At 36.4% G+C, this 18169-nt stretch overlaps 1 protein-coding gene across 1 annotated transcript; it reads left to right on the plus strand.

The window, feature by feature from the left end:
• Positions 1 to 9876: 9876 nt before the first annotated feature.
• LOC123538250 (uncharacterized) lies at positions 9877 to 17781 on the plus strand. The gene is made up of 3 exons (XM_045322217.2): positions 9877 to 10090; positions 11989 to 12279; positions 17594 to 17781. The coding sequence occupies exons 1-3, from the start codon at positions 9877 to 9879 to the stop codon at positions 17779 to 17781; spliced, it is 693 nt and encodes a 230-aa protein (XP_045178152.2).
• The last annotated feature ends 388 nt before the right edge of the window (positions 17782 to 18169 follow it).

Below are 18169 nucleotides of genomic sequence, written 5' to 3' on the forward strand. Positions count from 1 at the left end.
CAAAATGTCAAGTATATGTCCACAATGAAATAAAAACAAGAACTGGCTTACATAAAACACGAAAATGCCACTTTAAGCGGGAAAAAAAATTGAGGATTTTTTTCTTTCCGCCCCGGAAGTGCTGCTTGATTAGCTATCCAATACTATTGTACCTATTTTAAATGAGTTATGTTTTGGACGAAGAATAACATATGGAGAATACGGAATAACACGGAAATTGCCGACTGTCGTTACGGGTCGGCCTCTTTAAATTTTGCCTGAACTGAATAAAATGGTTCTTTCTCAATTACCATTTTATAGGCCTCCACGGGTATTCATTTTCTGGTTCCATCACAAAAATTCGGGCACAATATAATAAAGCTGTTAGATGTAAACTAACTGTCATCATAAATACATAACATTTGATATTACACTTTACTGAAACCGAAGCATGAAGCTGCTGCAAATTTTGACTTGTTCTGTAGTTGTTGGAAACTGGGCATACCTCACGTAAGAAAGAGCCTTGACTAACTTCTTTACGATATACAAATAATTGAACCGCGCCATGAGAAAACCAACATAATGCGTTTGCGACCAGCATGGATCCAGATCCATGTCGTTCGCTTTCAAAGCTATTGCAATTAGAGAAACCGTTATCGAACAGCATGGATCCTGAACAGACTGCGCGGATGCGACCAACTATGTTGGTTTTCTCATGGTGCGGCTCATTTTACTAACTCCCCACCCACATCAAGTGCTACGGCATGTTCTGGTTCCACTTAAAATCTGAAGAGAGTATCACTGAAATATTCATGACATAAATTAGAACCGTCTTTTTTGAAAACAATAGAAATTTGGCATACATTTACCTCCACCAGGGCTTAATTTAAGGCTTATGCAATGTTTATTCCAACATATTTGTCATGTCTTGATATTTCGGCCGTTATATTGTACAAGTTAAAGCATAGCAAAAGTTCCTTCTAGGGCATATCTATATAAATATAAAATGATCATCTTGTAAAATTTTGGTTGCAGTGTCTGTTTTATATTGCCAAAAAATTTCAAGTAAGTATTAACGTTAGTTATTTAACATAATTTGTTAAATCCAACAACAAATTAAATCTGTTACCACTTTCAGTAGAGTAAATACGGCAATAAGACAATTGACCCGGTTAATCATTTACGATTCGATGCGTGAATTTGTTGCGCATAATTTGAGGGTCGCAATGGGGTTTGTTTTCATATATTAACTATGCATTTCAAGGTAACGATAATATTTAGTTGTTTACATTTAAATTTGCTGATATATATCTATCTGGCCGACTGAATGTATGTTATGTTCCTCAAGAATGGAGGAAATAACATCCTCGGGTTTAGTAATATGTAATCCACGGAACGCGTTCAGTCAGAGAGTCGCCTCAATTAGGAAAGAATAGTCTAACGTCAGAGGTTATTTCTAAGGTCACGGAGTTTTATTGGCCAGCTTGTAATGACAACAGATTTTTGTATCAGTAGCTCAGTCAATTGTGACTTACTGAACTATAATATTCCTTCTCAAGAGAAGGAATAATAAGTCTATTGAATTTTCCGATTTCTGTAGAATTTAACATTGGAATCACGTACGGGAACTAGAACTCTGGCTTGGATTTATGTTTACATAAAAATTGATTAGATCTAAATTGTTTACATAACAGGCTGGATCCGACGGTTTATTGGTTCACATGCAGCTATATAACCAGATAATTTACGAGGCACGCTAAGGAAAAAACTTTCCTGTATAATTCAACATAAGATTACAACACACTAAATAACTGTTCTTCTTCTATATAAAATTGACATATTTCCAATGGCTGCAGCACACATCAGGTCCCATTTTAAATGTCTGTAACTTACATTTTCTTAAAGAATATTGTCAGTGCTGAATAAAAATGAAAACAAAAGTGGGGGTCATGTTTGATGCAAACACACAAACTGCAAAATCGGCTAAAAATGAGACCCCAAAATGTAGTGGTGGTATATAATCGCAGTATCCGTGACAAATTCTGTCATGTTATTATTTCATTATGAAAGTGCTACCTACATGTCAAGCATAGATCTGTCATGCGATTTCAGCAAAACAAACAAAAAAAAATATGAAAATAGCTCTACAGAAGAAAAAACGACAGAAAAAAAAGAAAAAAGACCCCCCCCCCCCCCCACACACACATCCCACAAAAAAACAACAAAAAAAAAACTGATGACTATTTGAATCTGCCATTATGCCATTTTCCTGTTTTGTGTCTGTACTGGTACTGATGATAAACCCGAACAAAAGATGAGGTTTTTTACCTGTAACCTTTTTATTTCTGCAAATTGTAATCAATGGCTGGTATCAAAATAAAGCTTAACATTTGCTGAAAACTTTACATAATTCAAATTTTATATTTAGTAAGCAAACTCACACAAAGTGAGGCCCTGAAAGGGGTTTGTAAAATGGGGACTGTATGAACGTTGACTGATGATAAATTCGACCACTTTGTCATTTACAAAATTTTCTTCATATTATTATATTGAAACTTTCCCCATAAAACTGCAACAGTCATTCCTGATCAAGTAATGAAAAGTGAGCCAATGTCAGGCCTTCGTGTTTCGACAGTGAGCATGCGCAAAACACACCCTCTTCCCCAGTAATTTTGGATAAATATTTTTTATACAAATAAATGTAAGTCATTTATTTATACAGAATAATTACCAATTTTATTTAAGTTTACACCAGTTGGTGTTGTAAGTGGAAACTATTTGATGGTGTGTTCAGTTTTATAAATAACAGATTGCAATTGAATATTTCCAAGGTGGTCGACTTTATCATCTGTCCGGGTTTATCATCAGTACCAGTATGCCTTAAGTTTCAGAACAGGTTGTTGTTATTTAATTAAAAAAAAGCTAGTCGAATGAACTCCATTTAAACTGAAGTTTTTTACCTACAGCACAAAAAAGAAAACATTGGTCGAAAAATGTCCCTAAGTGATCAGACTGTTATACGGTAAGCTGTTACTAAGTGTTTCTGTTGCCACGGAAACAACATGGCCGCCATTTTGACCAACTATTTAAATGCTCACAACTTTCTCATTTTAAGCCGATTTTGAAAATTCTTTCACTTCTTTAAATGATTAAAGAAATCCTAGCAGACTAAATTAACATATTAAGAACAAAATTGTCTTTCCCTTTAAAACTTTGACACTGTCGTCCAACGTATGCAATCAGATGTTTTGATGAAATGTTTAGCGATCGATACACATTAACTATTGCAATGAATGTAAAAATATACAGAAATAGCCGTACAAAAGATTAAATACTGGACCATGACATATTATCACAGTTGATCTAAATTAGGTCCCTCAAAGATATTCAGCATTCGTTTCGATAAATCTTCATGTCCGACTCTTGTTCCAAAATCTTGATTATCAATTCTGGTACAAGATAAAAGCATCAGAATGCATACACACACATCAACTTCTAAGACAAATATTTCTTATTTTTAAAACAAAAGTCAGTGAATGTAATACTTGAAAAATTAACTTATTTTCCCCTCTAATTGAAATTTCGAAAACTAGAACGATTAGCATAACTTTTAGTAGTAGCTTGCAGTTTCTTAACGCTGATATTGTTGTTTCTTATGGTTAATTTATCAATGCTTAGCACTCATTATAATGCATTGCCTCTGTTTTCGCGTATTTAATGCTTGTTTCCACACAATACGATGGTAAATTAATGTAACATTTTGCATTATATGTTTTTTTTTTTCACAGACAGTTGGAGGGCATTCCCTTTTTCTCACATATCCGCTCCTGCCAAAATGTCACCCACTATTTTCAACCCGAGCGTCGGTCTGCACGAAAATATTTAAGAATCTACTTGAACGTAAAATAATTTTTGATATAATACTTAATAAATCCTGTTTACTGTCACTACAGATCTGCTCCATTGATGTATCTGCCTATCGTTGAGCTATAGCTTACTGTAACTTATGATCTACGAAATAATTAATTTGAAAAGACAAGCAGATTATTCCTTGTCGTCGGTCCTCCGTCCTGTTTGGACCATGATATTTATTATTTTGTTCTAGCTGATAGTGCGTTTTTTCCTATTTTAAAATACTCATTTTTCCTACAGCAAAGGTTAATTAAGGAGTTAATGCTCATTTTTGGCAGTTTTGTATCTAGTTAAACACTGAGCTTGGAAACAACATAATTTTGAAATAAAGCAATTATAAGAATTGTGTAATCCTGGAGGATGGCACTTGCTTTACAACGTCATATTAAGAAGAGTGTAAGTTGAACGATAAATAATTAGATTCAGCGAAAATATATTGTGCAGACAGGTGGACTAGCAGTTGAAGTGTCGGTCGTTCAACCCGAGGGTCGTGGGTTCTAGCCCCAGTGGGGTCACGACCACGCCATCTCATATGACACAAGAACTGTTTTTTTCCCAGCAGGACTCGAGAGTGGTTCAAATAACCTAGAAGCTTTCATCCCTATCGAGCTAAAATAAATTACATTGCAGTATAAACGAACAGTCTATAGTGATTCCGTGATTAATGTATCATACACGTCGGTCAACAAGCAAGGAAGTTAAAAGATCAAGGTATCAAGAACGGTCGACCCATGAATCTCATTAGTAGACCAGAAGGCTGTCAACCAGGGAATCCCATCGGCAGACCTCAAGGATGTCAACCCGGGAATCTCACTGGTAAACAAGGCTGTTTAGCCGGGAATCTCATTGGTAAACAAGGCTGTTAAGCCGGGAATCTCACTGGTAAACAAGGCTATTAACCCTGGAATCTCATTGGTAAACAAGGCTGTTAAGCCGGGAATCTCACCGGTAAACAAGGCTGTTAACCCGGGAATCCCACTGGTAAACAAGGCTGTTAAGTCAGGAATCTCACTGGTAAACAGGGCTGTCAATCAACCCGGGAATCTCACTGGTAAACAATGCTGTTAAGCCAGGAATCTCACTGGTAAATCACAAGTCTGTTAACCTGGGAATCTCATTGGTAAACAACAAGGCAGTTAGGCCGGGAATCTCATTTGTAGATAAAAAGGCTGTCAACCCGGGGGTCTCATTTGTAGATCGCAATGCTTTTAACCCGGGAATCTCATTGGTCGATCACAAGGCTGTCAATCAACCCGGGAATCTTACTGGTAAAGCACAAGACAGTCATCCCGTGAATCTCATTTGTAGATAACAAGGCTGTCAACCCGGGAATCTCATTGGTCGATCACAATGCTTTTAATCCGGGAATCTCATTGGTAGATCACAAGACTGTCAACTCAGGAATCTCATTGGTAGATCACAATACTTTTAACCCGGAAATTTCAGTGGTAGATCACAAGGCTGTCAATCAACCCAGGAATCTCATTGGCAAACCATAAGGCAGTCAACCCGGGAATCTCATTTGTAGATAACAAGGCTGTCAACTCTGGAATTTCATCGGTAGATCACACTGCTTTTGACCCGGGAATCCCTGTGGTAGATCAGAAGGCTGTCAATCAACCCGGGAATCTCATAACCACAAGACAGTTAAGCCGGGAATCTCATTTGTAGACAACAAGACTATTAACCTGAGACTCTCATTGATAGATCACAATGCTTTTAACACGGGAATCTCAGTGATAGATCAGAAGGCTGCCAATCAACCCTGGAATCTCACTGGTAAACCACAAGGCAGACAACCCTTCAGAGAACCAACAGACAACAATCTCATTTGTAGATAACAAGGCTGTCAACCCAGGAACCTAATTGGTAGATCACAATGATTTTAACCCGGAGATCTCAGTGGTAGATCACAAGACTGTCAATCAACCCGGGAATCTCAGTTGTAGATCACAAGGCTGTTTACTCGGGAATCTCATCGGTAGACCACAAGGCTGTTAACCTGGGAATTTCATTGGTAGACCACAATACTGTCAGCCCAGGAACATCAGTGGTAGACCACAATGCTGTAAACAATGGTATCTCAGTGGTGGACCACATGGCTGTCAACCAGGGTATCTCAGCGGTAGACCACAAAGCTCTCAACCCGGGAATCTCAGTGGTATACCACAAGTCAGTCAACGCGTGTATCTCGATGGTAGACCACAATGCTGACAGCCATGGTATCTTAGTGGTGGACTACAAGGCTGTCAACACGGGAATCTCAGTGGTAGACAACAAGGCTGTCAACCTTGGAATCTCAGTGGTATACCACAAAGCTGTCAACGCGGGTATTACAGTGGTAGACAACAATGCTGTCAACCAGGTTATCTCAGTGGTGGACACATGGCTGTCAGCCTGGCATGGGAATCTCAGTGGAAGACCACAAAGCTGTCAACCCGGATATCTCAGTGGTATAGCACAAGGCTGTCGACGCGGGTATCTATAGGTATACAAAAAGGCTGTGGAAGATCGCAAGTAAGCTGGTTCAACCGACGGATAATACCAAGTGGTAAGGTCCACATTAGCAAACTGTCGACGCGGGTATCTATAGGTATACAAAAAGGCTGTGGAAGATCGCAAAGCTGTCAACCCGGATATCTCAGTGGTATAGCACAAGGCTGTCGACGCGGGTATCTATAGGTATACCAAAAGGCTGTGGAAGATCGCAAAGCTGTAAACCTGGATATCACAGCGGTAGACCACGAGGCTGTCAACTAAGGTATCTTAGTTGTGGACCACAAGGCTGCCAACGCAGGTGTATCTGTGGTAGATCACAATGCTGTTAACCAGGGTATCTCATAGGCAGACCATGACGTTGTCAACAAGGATCTCTGTGACAGACTACAAGGCTGTTAACCTGGATATCTAGTAAAAGGCCACAATGTTGTCAACCAGAGTATCTCAGTGGTAGACCACAAGGCTGTAAACCCGGGTATCTCAACGGTAGACCACAAGGCTGTCAACCAGGTATCTCAATGGTAGACTACAAGGCTGTCAACCCGGTATGTCAGTTATAGATCTCAAGGCTGTGGAAAACCACAAAGCTGTCAACGCGGATATCTCGGTGGTAGACCACAAGGCTGTCAACGCGGGTATCTCAGTGGTAGACCACAAGACTGTGGTAGACCAGAATACTGCCAATCGAGAGGCGGCTTCATTTACGTGACTGGTGTAGCAGAAGTGAGTACAACATGACAGAAAACAGTTTACCAGAAGTCGTTTGTCGTCTACCCCCGATTTCTCGTATAAGCTGTCGGTTACTTACAGATACACATAGCAGCACCAGAAAGTCTTAAGGGTTATTCTATTGCTATTGAAAAGTGGTGCAATATATAACAATCAAGTAAAACGTCATACCATTCGAACGAAACAATAACCAATCAAGCAAAACACATACCAGTAAATCAAAACATAAACCAATCAAGGAAAACACATACCAGTAAATCAAAACACAAACCAATCGCGCAAAACGCATACCAGTAAATCTAAACACAAATCAATCAAGAAAAACACATACCAGTAAATCAAAACACAAACCAATCAAAGAAAACACATACCAGTAAATCAAAACACAAACGAATCAAGCTAAACGCATACTAGTTAATCAAAACACAAACCAATCAAGGAAAACACATACCAGTAAATCAAAACACAAACGAATCAAGCAAAACGCATACCAGTAAATGAAAACACAAACCAATCAAGGAAAACACATACCAGTAAATCAAAACACAAACCAATCAAGGAAAACACATACCAGTAAATCAAAACACAAACCAATCAAGGAAAACACATTCAGTAAATCAAAACACAAACCAATCAAGGAAAACACATACCAGTAAATCAAAACACAAACCAATCAAGGAAAACACATACCAGTAAATCAAAACACAAACCAATCAAGGAAAACACATACCAGTAAATCAAAACACAAACCAGTCAAGGAAAACACATACCAGTAAATCAAAACACATACCAATCGAGGAAATATGCATGCCATACAAACGAAACGCATAATAATTTAAAAAAAATCTAATACCAGTCAAGCAAAACACATGCTAAAAACAAAATATATACCAGTTAAACGAAGCACATACCAATCAAGCGAAACGCATACCAATCAATTAAAGGTAAAGGATAACATATATTCTCGAAAACCGTGATGTCAACCAGTTTACCGTAGCATATTCAAAATATTCTGTCGAACGGCATGATTTATTGTTTCAGTGTATTTGTTTACTGTTTCGGGATAGGCCAGTCTTTAGTCTCATTTTGTTTCACACAGTAATATCACACGACAAGCAGCTAATACCTTTTCAAAACAACTGTAATCTCAGTTAGTGAAAAGCTTCTTCAATTACAACTTGTTTTTTTATGTTAGTTCTGATAACATTCTTACAGTTTAAGTGTTTTGGTGCGTGTATAATAAAAAATTCATTAGTTGAAAGTGTAAGACTCACAGTTAAGGAGATTTGCATGATCAAGATTCATTTTAATGTTTTCGAAAATTCAACATGTTTTTTTTTTCATTTGTTACCATCGGTACAAGGGGATTCAGAAAATTATTGGCAGTATCTATGTATTCTGTAAAATTGTAAAATATACTGACGCAAAAACCAAAACAAAAACAGTTTTATTCAGTTATTCCAGGTAGTTAAAATACAGCAAATACAGAAATGTTCAAGTCCTTTTGTTTGCTTCAGTGTATGAACAATTTGGTTAATAAGAAATATTGCAAATTAAACTGTCCACTTTGATGAGTTGAATTTAAATGCTTGCTAAACGCTAGCTGACAAAGTAAATTGGCACTGGTAATATCTAAAACCCAATGAATGCCAACTAACACTAATTAACGATTATTAGATTTGTATCGTGGAATATGCAAAGATTTCTGCGGTGGAAATATTGCGTCACTTTCGGAGCGAAATATTATTCTACGAAAGAACGAATGCATATTTTCCATGCAAATCTAATAATCGTTTTATTACAAACACCTATTACACTTATAGTAATTATTTTAACTGAAATAAATTTGCTATTTAGCCCGAGTAAAACTGCAAATTCGTCGTTAAAGGTTAGAGACCACCAATTGTTTTCCCATAGACTTACATTGTAACATTATGGCGTGTAAGGCCTTCCATACATCGAAACAGGTATATCTAATTACAAGTTTTTCAAGAACAATCTTAGTTCTACCAAAATATCGGACGAAAAACATATGAATAGTGATACTTTTTATTTAAGTAATTGTCGTGTGAATGAGATGACCCCCTGTTTACATCATTGACATGGCGGGAGAAATTCGTTTGATAAAACTTTTTTTTCAATACACATAAAATGTAGCAAATTTTGTCAAAATGTATAATAAAATACTGTAAATGCAGTGAAAAATATCAATTTTAAAAAAATAATAACTTCCTGGGTTTGTTTACATGACTGACCAATCAGAACGCACAGACGGTATCTTATTCCCAGGTATTCACTTACCTCATTCCCAGTAAGTTCGCTGTACCTTTTTGAATTGGTGGTCTCTGACCTAAAGAACTTCTAAACGCGACGACATGCATGAAACTGACGTCTTAAATGACGTCGAGCACCCGATATCAAATTTAGACATCAGTATGGAAAAATACGTATTAGTTATTGGTCAAATATCAAATTTTATGGAATTTATTGCAAGCGTAGCGCAGCAATAAGTTCTATAAAATTTGATATGACCAATAACTGATTTACAGCTTTTCCTGTGCAAAAAGTCACGTACGCCATGTCGGCGTACACTTTAAAGTGATAAACGTCCGCCCATAAGACTTTTGATTGACAGGTCAAGAGAGGAAAACGTTGTCTTGAAACGTCAATCAAATACCAATAGTCAGGGTTCATTTTTTACAGGTTAATTCGTGAATGGTATTTCATGTATATGCACATGTCGAAGGTAACTAAAATATGGCAGAAAAGACAGTTTCAACAGAACACAAAACTGAGCTGGATTATCAGTTAGATTTCCTGAACGATGACTACTTCTATATTCCGTTTGGTCAAAATGATGTTACTGTTTGGCAGCTCCTTACTGTCGACACGCAACAACTCTACGACGCCAAGAATGATACTAGTAATCAAGTAGAAAACAAAGAGAACACCCCAGCAGAAGTGTGCAACAGTATGTATTTTTTATAGAAATGGCAACGAATATTCGAATATTCGTTCATGACACGAATATTCGAATACTGTTTCACTATTCGAATATTCGTAAAAAAAAATATAAAATCATAAGAAATAAATAAAAAACAAATGCAAGAACCAGTATGTTCGTTTATCTAATTTACCAAAATCCGTTTTCATTGTAAATACGCGCGAAAATGGCTTCCGTCGCTGTCAGACACGTCACTTTGTATATTAGCGTGCCGATATTGTACATCGCTATGGTGATGACATCGTACCTGTAGTTAATACCGCTAATTGCTACCTTTAGAAATTTTATTAGTCCCCAGTTGATGTAAATCCGTTACAAATCGCCTTGTTTTCGGTAGGTGCGAACCGCATATAATTAAAACTCATCAGAAAGTACTTGAACTAATGACTCGGATTTCAATCAAAGTCGATTCAAGATGTATTTCAGTAAAGACAAATGCAGAAAAGTGGTGTAAACAAGTCAAATGTGATAAATATTATTTTTATGTAAAACGGATTCCTCTTGATAATAAATGCATTTCGTATGGAAAAAAAATAGTAGAATCTACTCAATATTCAGACAGAGGGTAAAGTTTAGCAAAATATATCTTTTATAAGACTCCCCCACCCACACAGTCTTAATTTTACACCCCGTTTAATCGAAAATTTTGTTCATGCTATTACGTGAAACTACTGTCAAAATGCAAGCAATGCCGCCTGTCTTTTTAAAGTATTTCACGTGATCATCCGATAAGAAGTCGGCTACGTGTAATATGTGTGGAGAGAACCTTACTTACGGGAGGGCTACATCCCTGTAAAACATGTAGAAATAAGTAAAACCTATATAGAGTATATGTAAATGGAAGCAAATAACAAACATTTCATATTCAAAAAGATAAACAAGCGATGAGAACGATAAGTCAGTCTTAATTCGTCAATGTCTAAATTACTTCCGGTGTAAACGAAAGTAGAATTAATGCAGATCGCTGCTAAGGGTACGATAAATTCATAAGATTTTGAGTTGATTTGTTGATCATTTGATGACCGAATATTCGAATATTCGTTCGGAAGGCTGACCGAATATTCGAATACCAAAATTGCTATTCGTTGCCATCCCAAATTTTTTAATTTAATTTTTAACTTAGTGCTTTTTGGTAACCGGTCCTAGAGCTAGAAATTCTAGCAGTATTTTTGCTCTGATTTGTAATGTTTCATTATCTCCCGCCGATGAAAGGGAGGGGGCATTGAAATGGCGTACGTTGTCCGTCCGTGCGCCCCTCTGTGCGTCCTTCCGTCCGCAGTCATTTCTCGGCAACTAGCTGGTAGAATTTTATGAAACTTAAAATAAATATGTAACAACATACTGCAATGATGCCCGTCATTTTTTTTTATTGGATTGGTCAATTTTCCGTAGAGTTACTGCCCTTGATTTAATGAAAGCATGTGTCCTTCCGTCTGTCTGCTGCCATTTCTCAGTAACTTGCAGGTAGAATTTCATGAAACTTAAAATAAATATTGAACAGTATATTTCGATGATGCACGTCATTTTCTTTTGGATTAGTCATTTTTACTTGAGAGTTATTGCCGTTGATTTAATGAAAAATCCACGTCCGCTGCCATTTCTCAGTAGCCAGTTGGTAGATTTTCATGTAACTTAAAATAGATAACAATCGGAATGACAATGATTTTACCACAAACCTAGCTTAAGATACTTCAGCGCTCTCGGTTTATATACTGGATTTGGACGGGAGATAAAGCCGCAACTATGAAAAAACAAACTATAAAAAAGTGGCATTTAGAGCTTTGGAAGCCAGGACTACCACAAACCCTTTCATGTGCCGTGTTTGTGGCAGTTTAAATTAAATAAATATTCTTTTTTCTTTGCAGGTAGATTTCAGAAGCCGCGGTCTACAGTAGGTATCAAGAATAAGCAGAGGAACGCTGTTCCTGCCATCACGACTCGAAGTAATATATGGGCGATAAATGTGTGGAAAGAATGGGCCGAGAGTCGCAACCTGCAACCAGAAACTGCGTCGGAGCCGGGCTTTCCAATTCCTCTGGATATCGGAAATGGAGTTTGGCTTCAACGCTTTATTTGTGAAATTAAGCGGAAGAACGGTGAACCCTACCCGCCAGCAACTTTGCAAAATATTGCAGCAGGAATTCAACGTTATTTACGTACAGAGAAATCGATGCATGTAAATTTGTTTAAAACGGACGATCCCACATTCACGGAATTTCGAAAAACGTTACATTCTCAAGTGTGTTGAAACCGGAAAGCACCAAAACAGAAATACCAAATGAAAGCGAATCTGTATTAACTGTGAACGTACCAGCAGGTGTTCAGAAAGACATGATAATTACACACACTGGTAAAAAAATTGTGATGGAAATTTTAAGTAGAAATTTCATTTGTTACGTGACGTTACTTGTATTTTGTGAACTTTTGGTAGAACTGCTTATGGTAGGTTGACATTAAATTGGGGCTACACACCTTTTCAGTCTAGTTGATTATTTCAAACGAATTCGATTGAGTGACAGACATTTATTCAAACTACATTTGATATATGCTAGTTCAGCCGTTCTTTTCAGTTTTCACTGGATATTTAGCCATGCTGAATAAAGTTCATTTCTGTGTTTGTGTGTTTGCTTTGAATTATCTGTGCTTGATCAACTAATTTCCATAACCTGCTTATTTGCATAAATCCCGCACCTGAGTTACGGCCGATGACGTCACGTTCCTCACACTATCGAGAGAAAATACGTGACATATTTTATGACATAAAATAAGCAAAACGTATTTTATGTGATATATTTTTCAAATATTTTTAAAAACTTTGCCCTCTGATTGGATAACAAAGTAGGGCAAACTGTAATGACGTTTCAGGTTCCACTGTAACTTAACGGAGTCTATAATTGAGTATGTAATAGTAAGCGCATATTTAACGGGATCTTTATGCATAGATATTCATTTGTTATTTTTTTTGATCAAAGACTTCCAAGGTTAGCTTAACGCAATTAGTGTCTTTGACAATATGTGTTTTTTTTTAAGTTTACAATATATTTTGTTGAACATAATATAGTCGAATATGTTACGCTAAGACCTTAAGCTGTGCACAGAGATGGTAGTATGTTATTAAAGCCCGACCAGACTAGGTTTTAGTATGGGGAAATTATTCATTCCCGAATGTACTGTCGGCAAGCATTTAATGTGTAACCCGCATGTAGGTTGGGTATATATACACTAATTAATTCCAGGAGTGCTTGTTTAGGGAATATCTTATATCTACACGCATGAAAACACTGCATTAATCATAAGAAACAAAGCTTTTACGAAGTCCAAAGAGTTTAGAAAGACACACAAGGAAATAGCGAATTTGCGTTTATTGCGTAAAAAGTCATACTGAACAGCGAATCACAACGGCTGGATTATTCTTCATAGCTTGATTAAATATGTATGATTATTAAGTTAGCAAAAGACTACCTGTATAAAATATGCTCCCCAGACAAGCAGAATCCAAATAGAATCGTAAGTTATAGCTTCAACGTAATCCTAAGATGACAACAAAATATTCTATTACGTTAGAATGTTTCTCATTGCAGAGTTGGTGCAGCCGTTCTGCGCCTGCGCGGAATTATTATCCACTGGAGCGCACGGCAAAATTACTCATTTTTTGCATGTCCGCACGCATTTAGAGTATCAAATGCATAATATACTGACTAGAGGTTAGGGTTAGTATCACCATGGTTACAAAATATATACAGTTAAGATATTTTCTTTCAAATTTAGTTAATCCGGTTTATACCGGAGTCTGTAATATATCACAGATGCACCAACTCTGTATTTTGTCACAGCCATTACGTTATATATTTATTTAATTTAGACCATTCCACGAAAAGAAACATGTATCAGACACATGATATCAATATTAAATAACAGGTAGCTTTAAACATTGGAACATAATTTTATTTTGTCTTCACAAAGAAACAAAGAACCATTATATTGTAATTTAATTATATAAAACAAAGCAAACGAATGCGTTTTGAATTGTTGCGTTATGGCAAGCAAGTTGAAAAAACAACACATCATTACCTATGCACTACGAGTACACTGGTTTATAGATAAAAAGGCTAGTGGAGAAACCAAAAATACACGGTTACTTATTTTCTTCAGTAAAATAATTTTAAGCTGTCAAAATATTCAAAGTATGACGTTTAGCGAGTGGTATATATAATTTCTCGCATAAATGACATGGATTATACACGTCATGCCCGATTAAGTCATACTGTTTTCACGACGTTCTAGACGTCACGTCTGTAAATGCGTTAATAAGTGACAAACTAAAAGCCGCTTTGTAAGTCTTGACGATAAGTTTTTCAAATTTTCAGATTTGAAAGGTAAAAGAATGTTCTTCATGAATATTTTATTATCTGTCACTAATATCGCGAAGCTAAAATTCTTCTTCGTTGAATTAATCACCTTACAAAAACATCCTTATCAACACCATTGCAATTTGTCTGACGCACATTTTTGCTTGTTTTGCATATGTCACCTTATTTAAGACTCTGTGCAAAGCTATTGTGTTTCTTTAGTTACTGATTCGCCATATGCTATGTTTGTAAACTAGTTTCTCTCAATATCTTAATGGCAAAACAATGATATTTTGAAACATACGCAGCGCAGAAAACACTAGTGTAGACGACAATGATACACGATCCTTATTCCGGAAGGTTTAAATTACGACACGACACTTTCAGGCCTAAATTCTCAAAATCACGTTTCTAACATTTGAACAAATTGTGTAGTGCGGTACCAAACAGCCTCGTTTTAGTTGTGAGTCTCTTGTTTGGCTGCATTGTTTGCTAAACTCTTCTCCATAATAAGCATTTCTTTATCAGAAATTCCGCGATGCTTTTTATTACTTTATGACATCATATACACACTTCTGGATTATTTATAAAGTAAATACTTAATAAAATAGAATATTTCTTATAGTTTCTTGATTTTAAGATGATCAGCAACATAACTGATTTCGTTCAAGTTAAAAAATAATAGAACATGTTTTTGAGAGTAGAGCAATTGCAACTCAAATGAATATCTGAAAATCAATCCAAACCGCCAATCTGTTTTACGTTACCATGTAAATAAAATGGTATTTTGAACCTAATATTGAGATGTGTGTAACTGTTTCATTTTTTAAGACGAATGTTTAGAATTCTTTCTCTGCCTTAAATATTTTAAGAAGATTTAGAAGGCAGATAAAGTGAACACAAGAACAACGTTGCCTTTTCCATTCACAATTTTGGTATGTTCAGAGCAAAGGAAAGAAAGCAATTACTGTAAATAAACTCGATATACATTAAATAATGGCATTTCTACGATGAAAACGTCAATGTATTTGCCTCTTACGATAAAATAAAATTCATCCTGAAAGTCATTATCTTAACTCTGAAATTGGACACTGACATTCACAAATGGCATAAATAGTGTTCAAAAACAGTCGTAAACTGGTTAATGAATACTATTTCTATCCAGATTCAATGAATAGTTGAATCTATTATTCTGTAATTCTTTCGATCGGATAACTAAAGCCGAACTAATTGTAAAAAATGGCTATCCACTGCATGTGTTCATGATAAGAAATACAGAAATGTCTTCTTCTAAAGTAGAAATTTGATCAAGTAGCTACAGTTTTATACCAATGCCAGTTTGATTTGCTAGAACCATATACAAATTACATATCGTTCTATAGGTTGCCATGAGTGGCTGAGGGAAATGTTTGAATCTTGAAAATATTTTTAAACATTTTACTAATACAGCCCATTTCGTATTATAATAGGAAAATGATTCAGAAAATTAAAGCTTTTAACATGAAAAGATCATTTTTATGTTATGCTCACTATTAAAGATGTTGTGCAATAACGCAAAAAAAATGATATCAATATTGCAGTATGAAAATATATATTTTGTCAAAATAAGGGAGAAAAATTACAAGGTAAATTTATCTTATCAGAATCACTTGACATTTTGATTAAAATGCCAATTTCTAGTACATCGTACTATTAAATAAATTCGCGAACAATATAATAAAGGTGTCAGAAGTAATTGCAATTGTCATCATGAATACATTATTACACTGAAAGAAAGATCAATGATATTTGAGCATTCTGACGTTCTTCACTTAGTCAGTCTCAAAGTTCAAACAGCTAATTCAGAAATAATAATTATGATATAAGAAGTTTAACAAGTTTATTTCACATGTCCATTAGGTCATAGACCCATGTGGCAATTTTAGTACAAATAACATGACGGACATGCACATTATATAATTTCATACTTGCACTGAATAATACATTTCTAATAAATATAATTATATGAAACATAAGTTTCCACACGTGGTTTTTGATTGTAGTTTAATAGTATTTGATTATTACAAAATATATAACGTCATTATCAACATATGAGCCATGCCATGGGAAAACCAACATAGTGGGTATGCGACCAGCATGGATCCAGACCAGCCTGGGCATCCGCGCAGTCTGGTCAGGATCCATGCTGTTCGCTAATAGTTTCTCCAATTCCAATAGGCTTTAAAAGCGAACAGCATGGAGCCTGACCAGACTGCGCGGATGCGCAGGCTGGTCTGGATCCATGCTGGTCGCATACCCACTATGTTGGTTTTCTCATGGCACGGCTCAATTATATATTAATCAAACGATCATTTTAATATAATGTTATTCAAAAGCACGCTCCACTTTGACGTTTTATCTTGTCCGAAACGAAAAAGACAAGAAAAACGGTATAAATAATGCTTGTTTGTTTCAGAAATAAATTTACAGTTAGTAACCACTAGATTACATATCATTAATATTACATATAACTAATTTCATATATGTTTCTAAAGTACATGTTGTTATACAATAAGTCTGACCTCATAGTAAATGCTTTGTCTATAAAACTTCCAAGACTTTTTAATGTTCGGCTATTTTCAGAATTCAACAGTTCTATAAATTTAAACATATTTGGAAGTTTCCAGTAATACAGAGGTAACAATTGTTTCCCAGGGGCGTAGCTAGCCATGTTTTGATGTGGATTCAAATTTTTTCTAAGGGGGTCCGGGGGCATGCCCCACCCCCCGGAAAAATTTGAAAACAATGGTGCAATCTGGTGCATTCTGGGCGTTCTGAGGTGCTTTACTTACTAACGAAAATAGACAGTTTAAGGAGCATAAATCAACAAATAAACCCTTTACTCGGCAGATTTTTTTTCTGAAATAGAGCCAAGATATCAAACAAATACAAGCCCCGATTATATTCTAAAGCAAATCTAATTTTCTGTCCTTTTTGCCAGAGAACTGTATGATAATATTTTCAATGTCAATGTCTATAGTTCTGTAACTATGCAGCATTGCTAGTCCAGACATACGTTCAGTGGACATAGTGGATCTCATGTAGTTTTTCACCCTTCTCATGATACTGAACTGCCTCTCAGCCGAGGCTGTTGAGAATGGCATGGTGATAAGCACCACCAGACATATGAAAATGTCTGGATACAGAGTTTTGTTTGTGTCTTTTAACGTTGCACTAATGTCAGAAGGCTTTGTTTCTTCCAAAGACCACCGTACTCTCCAGCGGGCAACTTCACGTCTGAAGCTTTCACGATCTCCACTGAAGTCGTAATGAAACGCATCAAATATTGCATCTTCTTGAGCAGTTGTCAGTTCATGAAGAAGACTTGGTATCAGATGCTGTGCTTTGAATCTGTCGTTGGCGATCTTCTAGTTCTACAACCAGATGGTCAACGAACGGATAGAATAGTGCCCTTTTCCAGTATTCCGAGATGGAATCGGCTGGAACGTTACCACGGTGGCGTTGGTGTCGAGCTGTTCTTGGCTTTGAAGGTTCCACTGCCTGCACCTCAGCCATGGCCACTGCTTTGCCGTATAGCTCATCCCACACAGAATCGTCCGTTCTCTCGGCACGGAATGTTGCTATAAGAACCTGGCTCTCCCTGGCTGCCTCAACTAAGTCGATATTTTGCTTCTGTAAAAGTTTATTCAGCGGCATT

Source organism: Mercenaria mercenaria, chromosome 18 (assembly GCF_021730395.1).
Source record: "Mercenaria mercenaria strain notata chromosome 18, MADL_Memer_1, whole genome shotgun sequence".
NCBI lineage: Eukaryota > Metazoa > Mollusca > Bivalvia > Venerida > Veneridae > Mercenaria > Mercenaria mercenaria.

What these genes read in the sequence shown, in the direction of transcription:
- LOC123538250 (XM_045322217.2), top strand. Translation starts at nt 9,877, where the DNA reads ATGGCAGAAAAGACAGTTTCAACAGAACACAAAACTGAGCTGGATTAT. An exon ending in CCCAGCAGAAGTGTGCAACA is followed by an intron (nt 10,091 to 11,988) that starts GTATGTATTTTT and finishes TTTTCTTTGCAG; the next exon opens with GTAGATTTCAGAAGCCGCGG. An exon ending in AGGAATTCAACGTTATTTAC is followed by an intron (nt 12,280 to 17,593) that starts GTACAGAGAAAT and finishes ACTGCCTCTCAG; the next exon opens with CCGAGGCTGTTGAGAATGGC.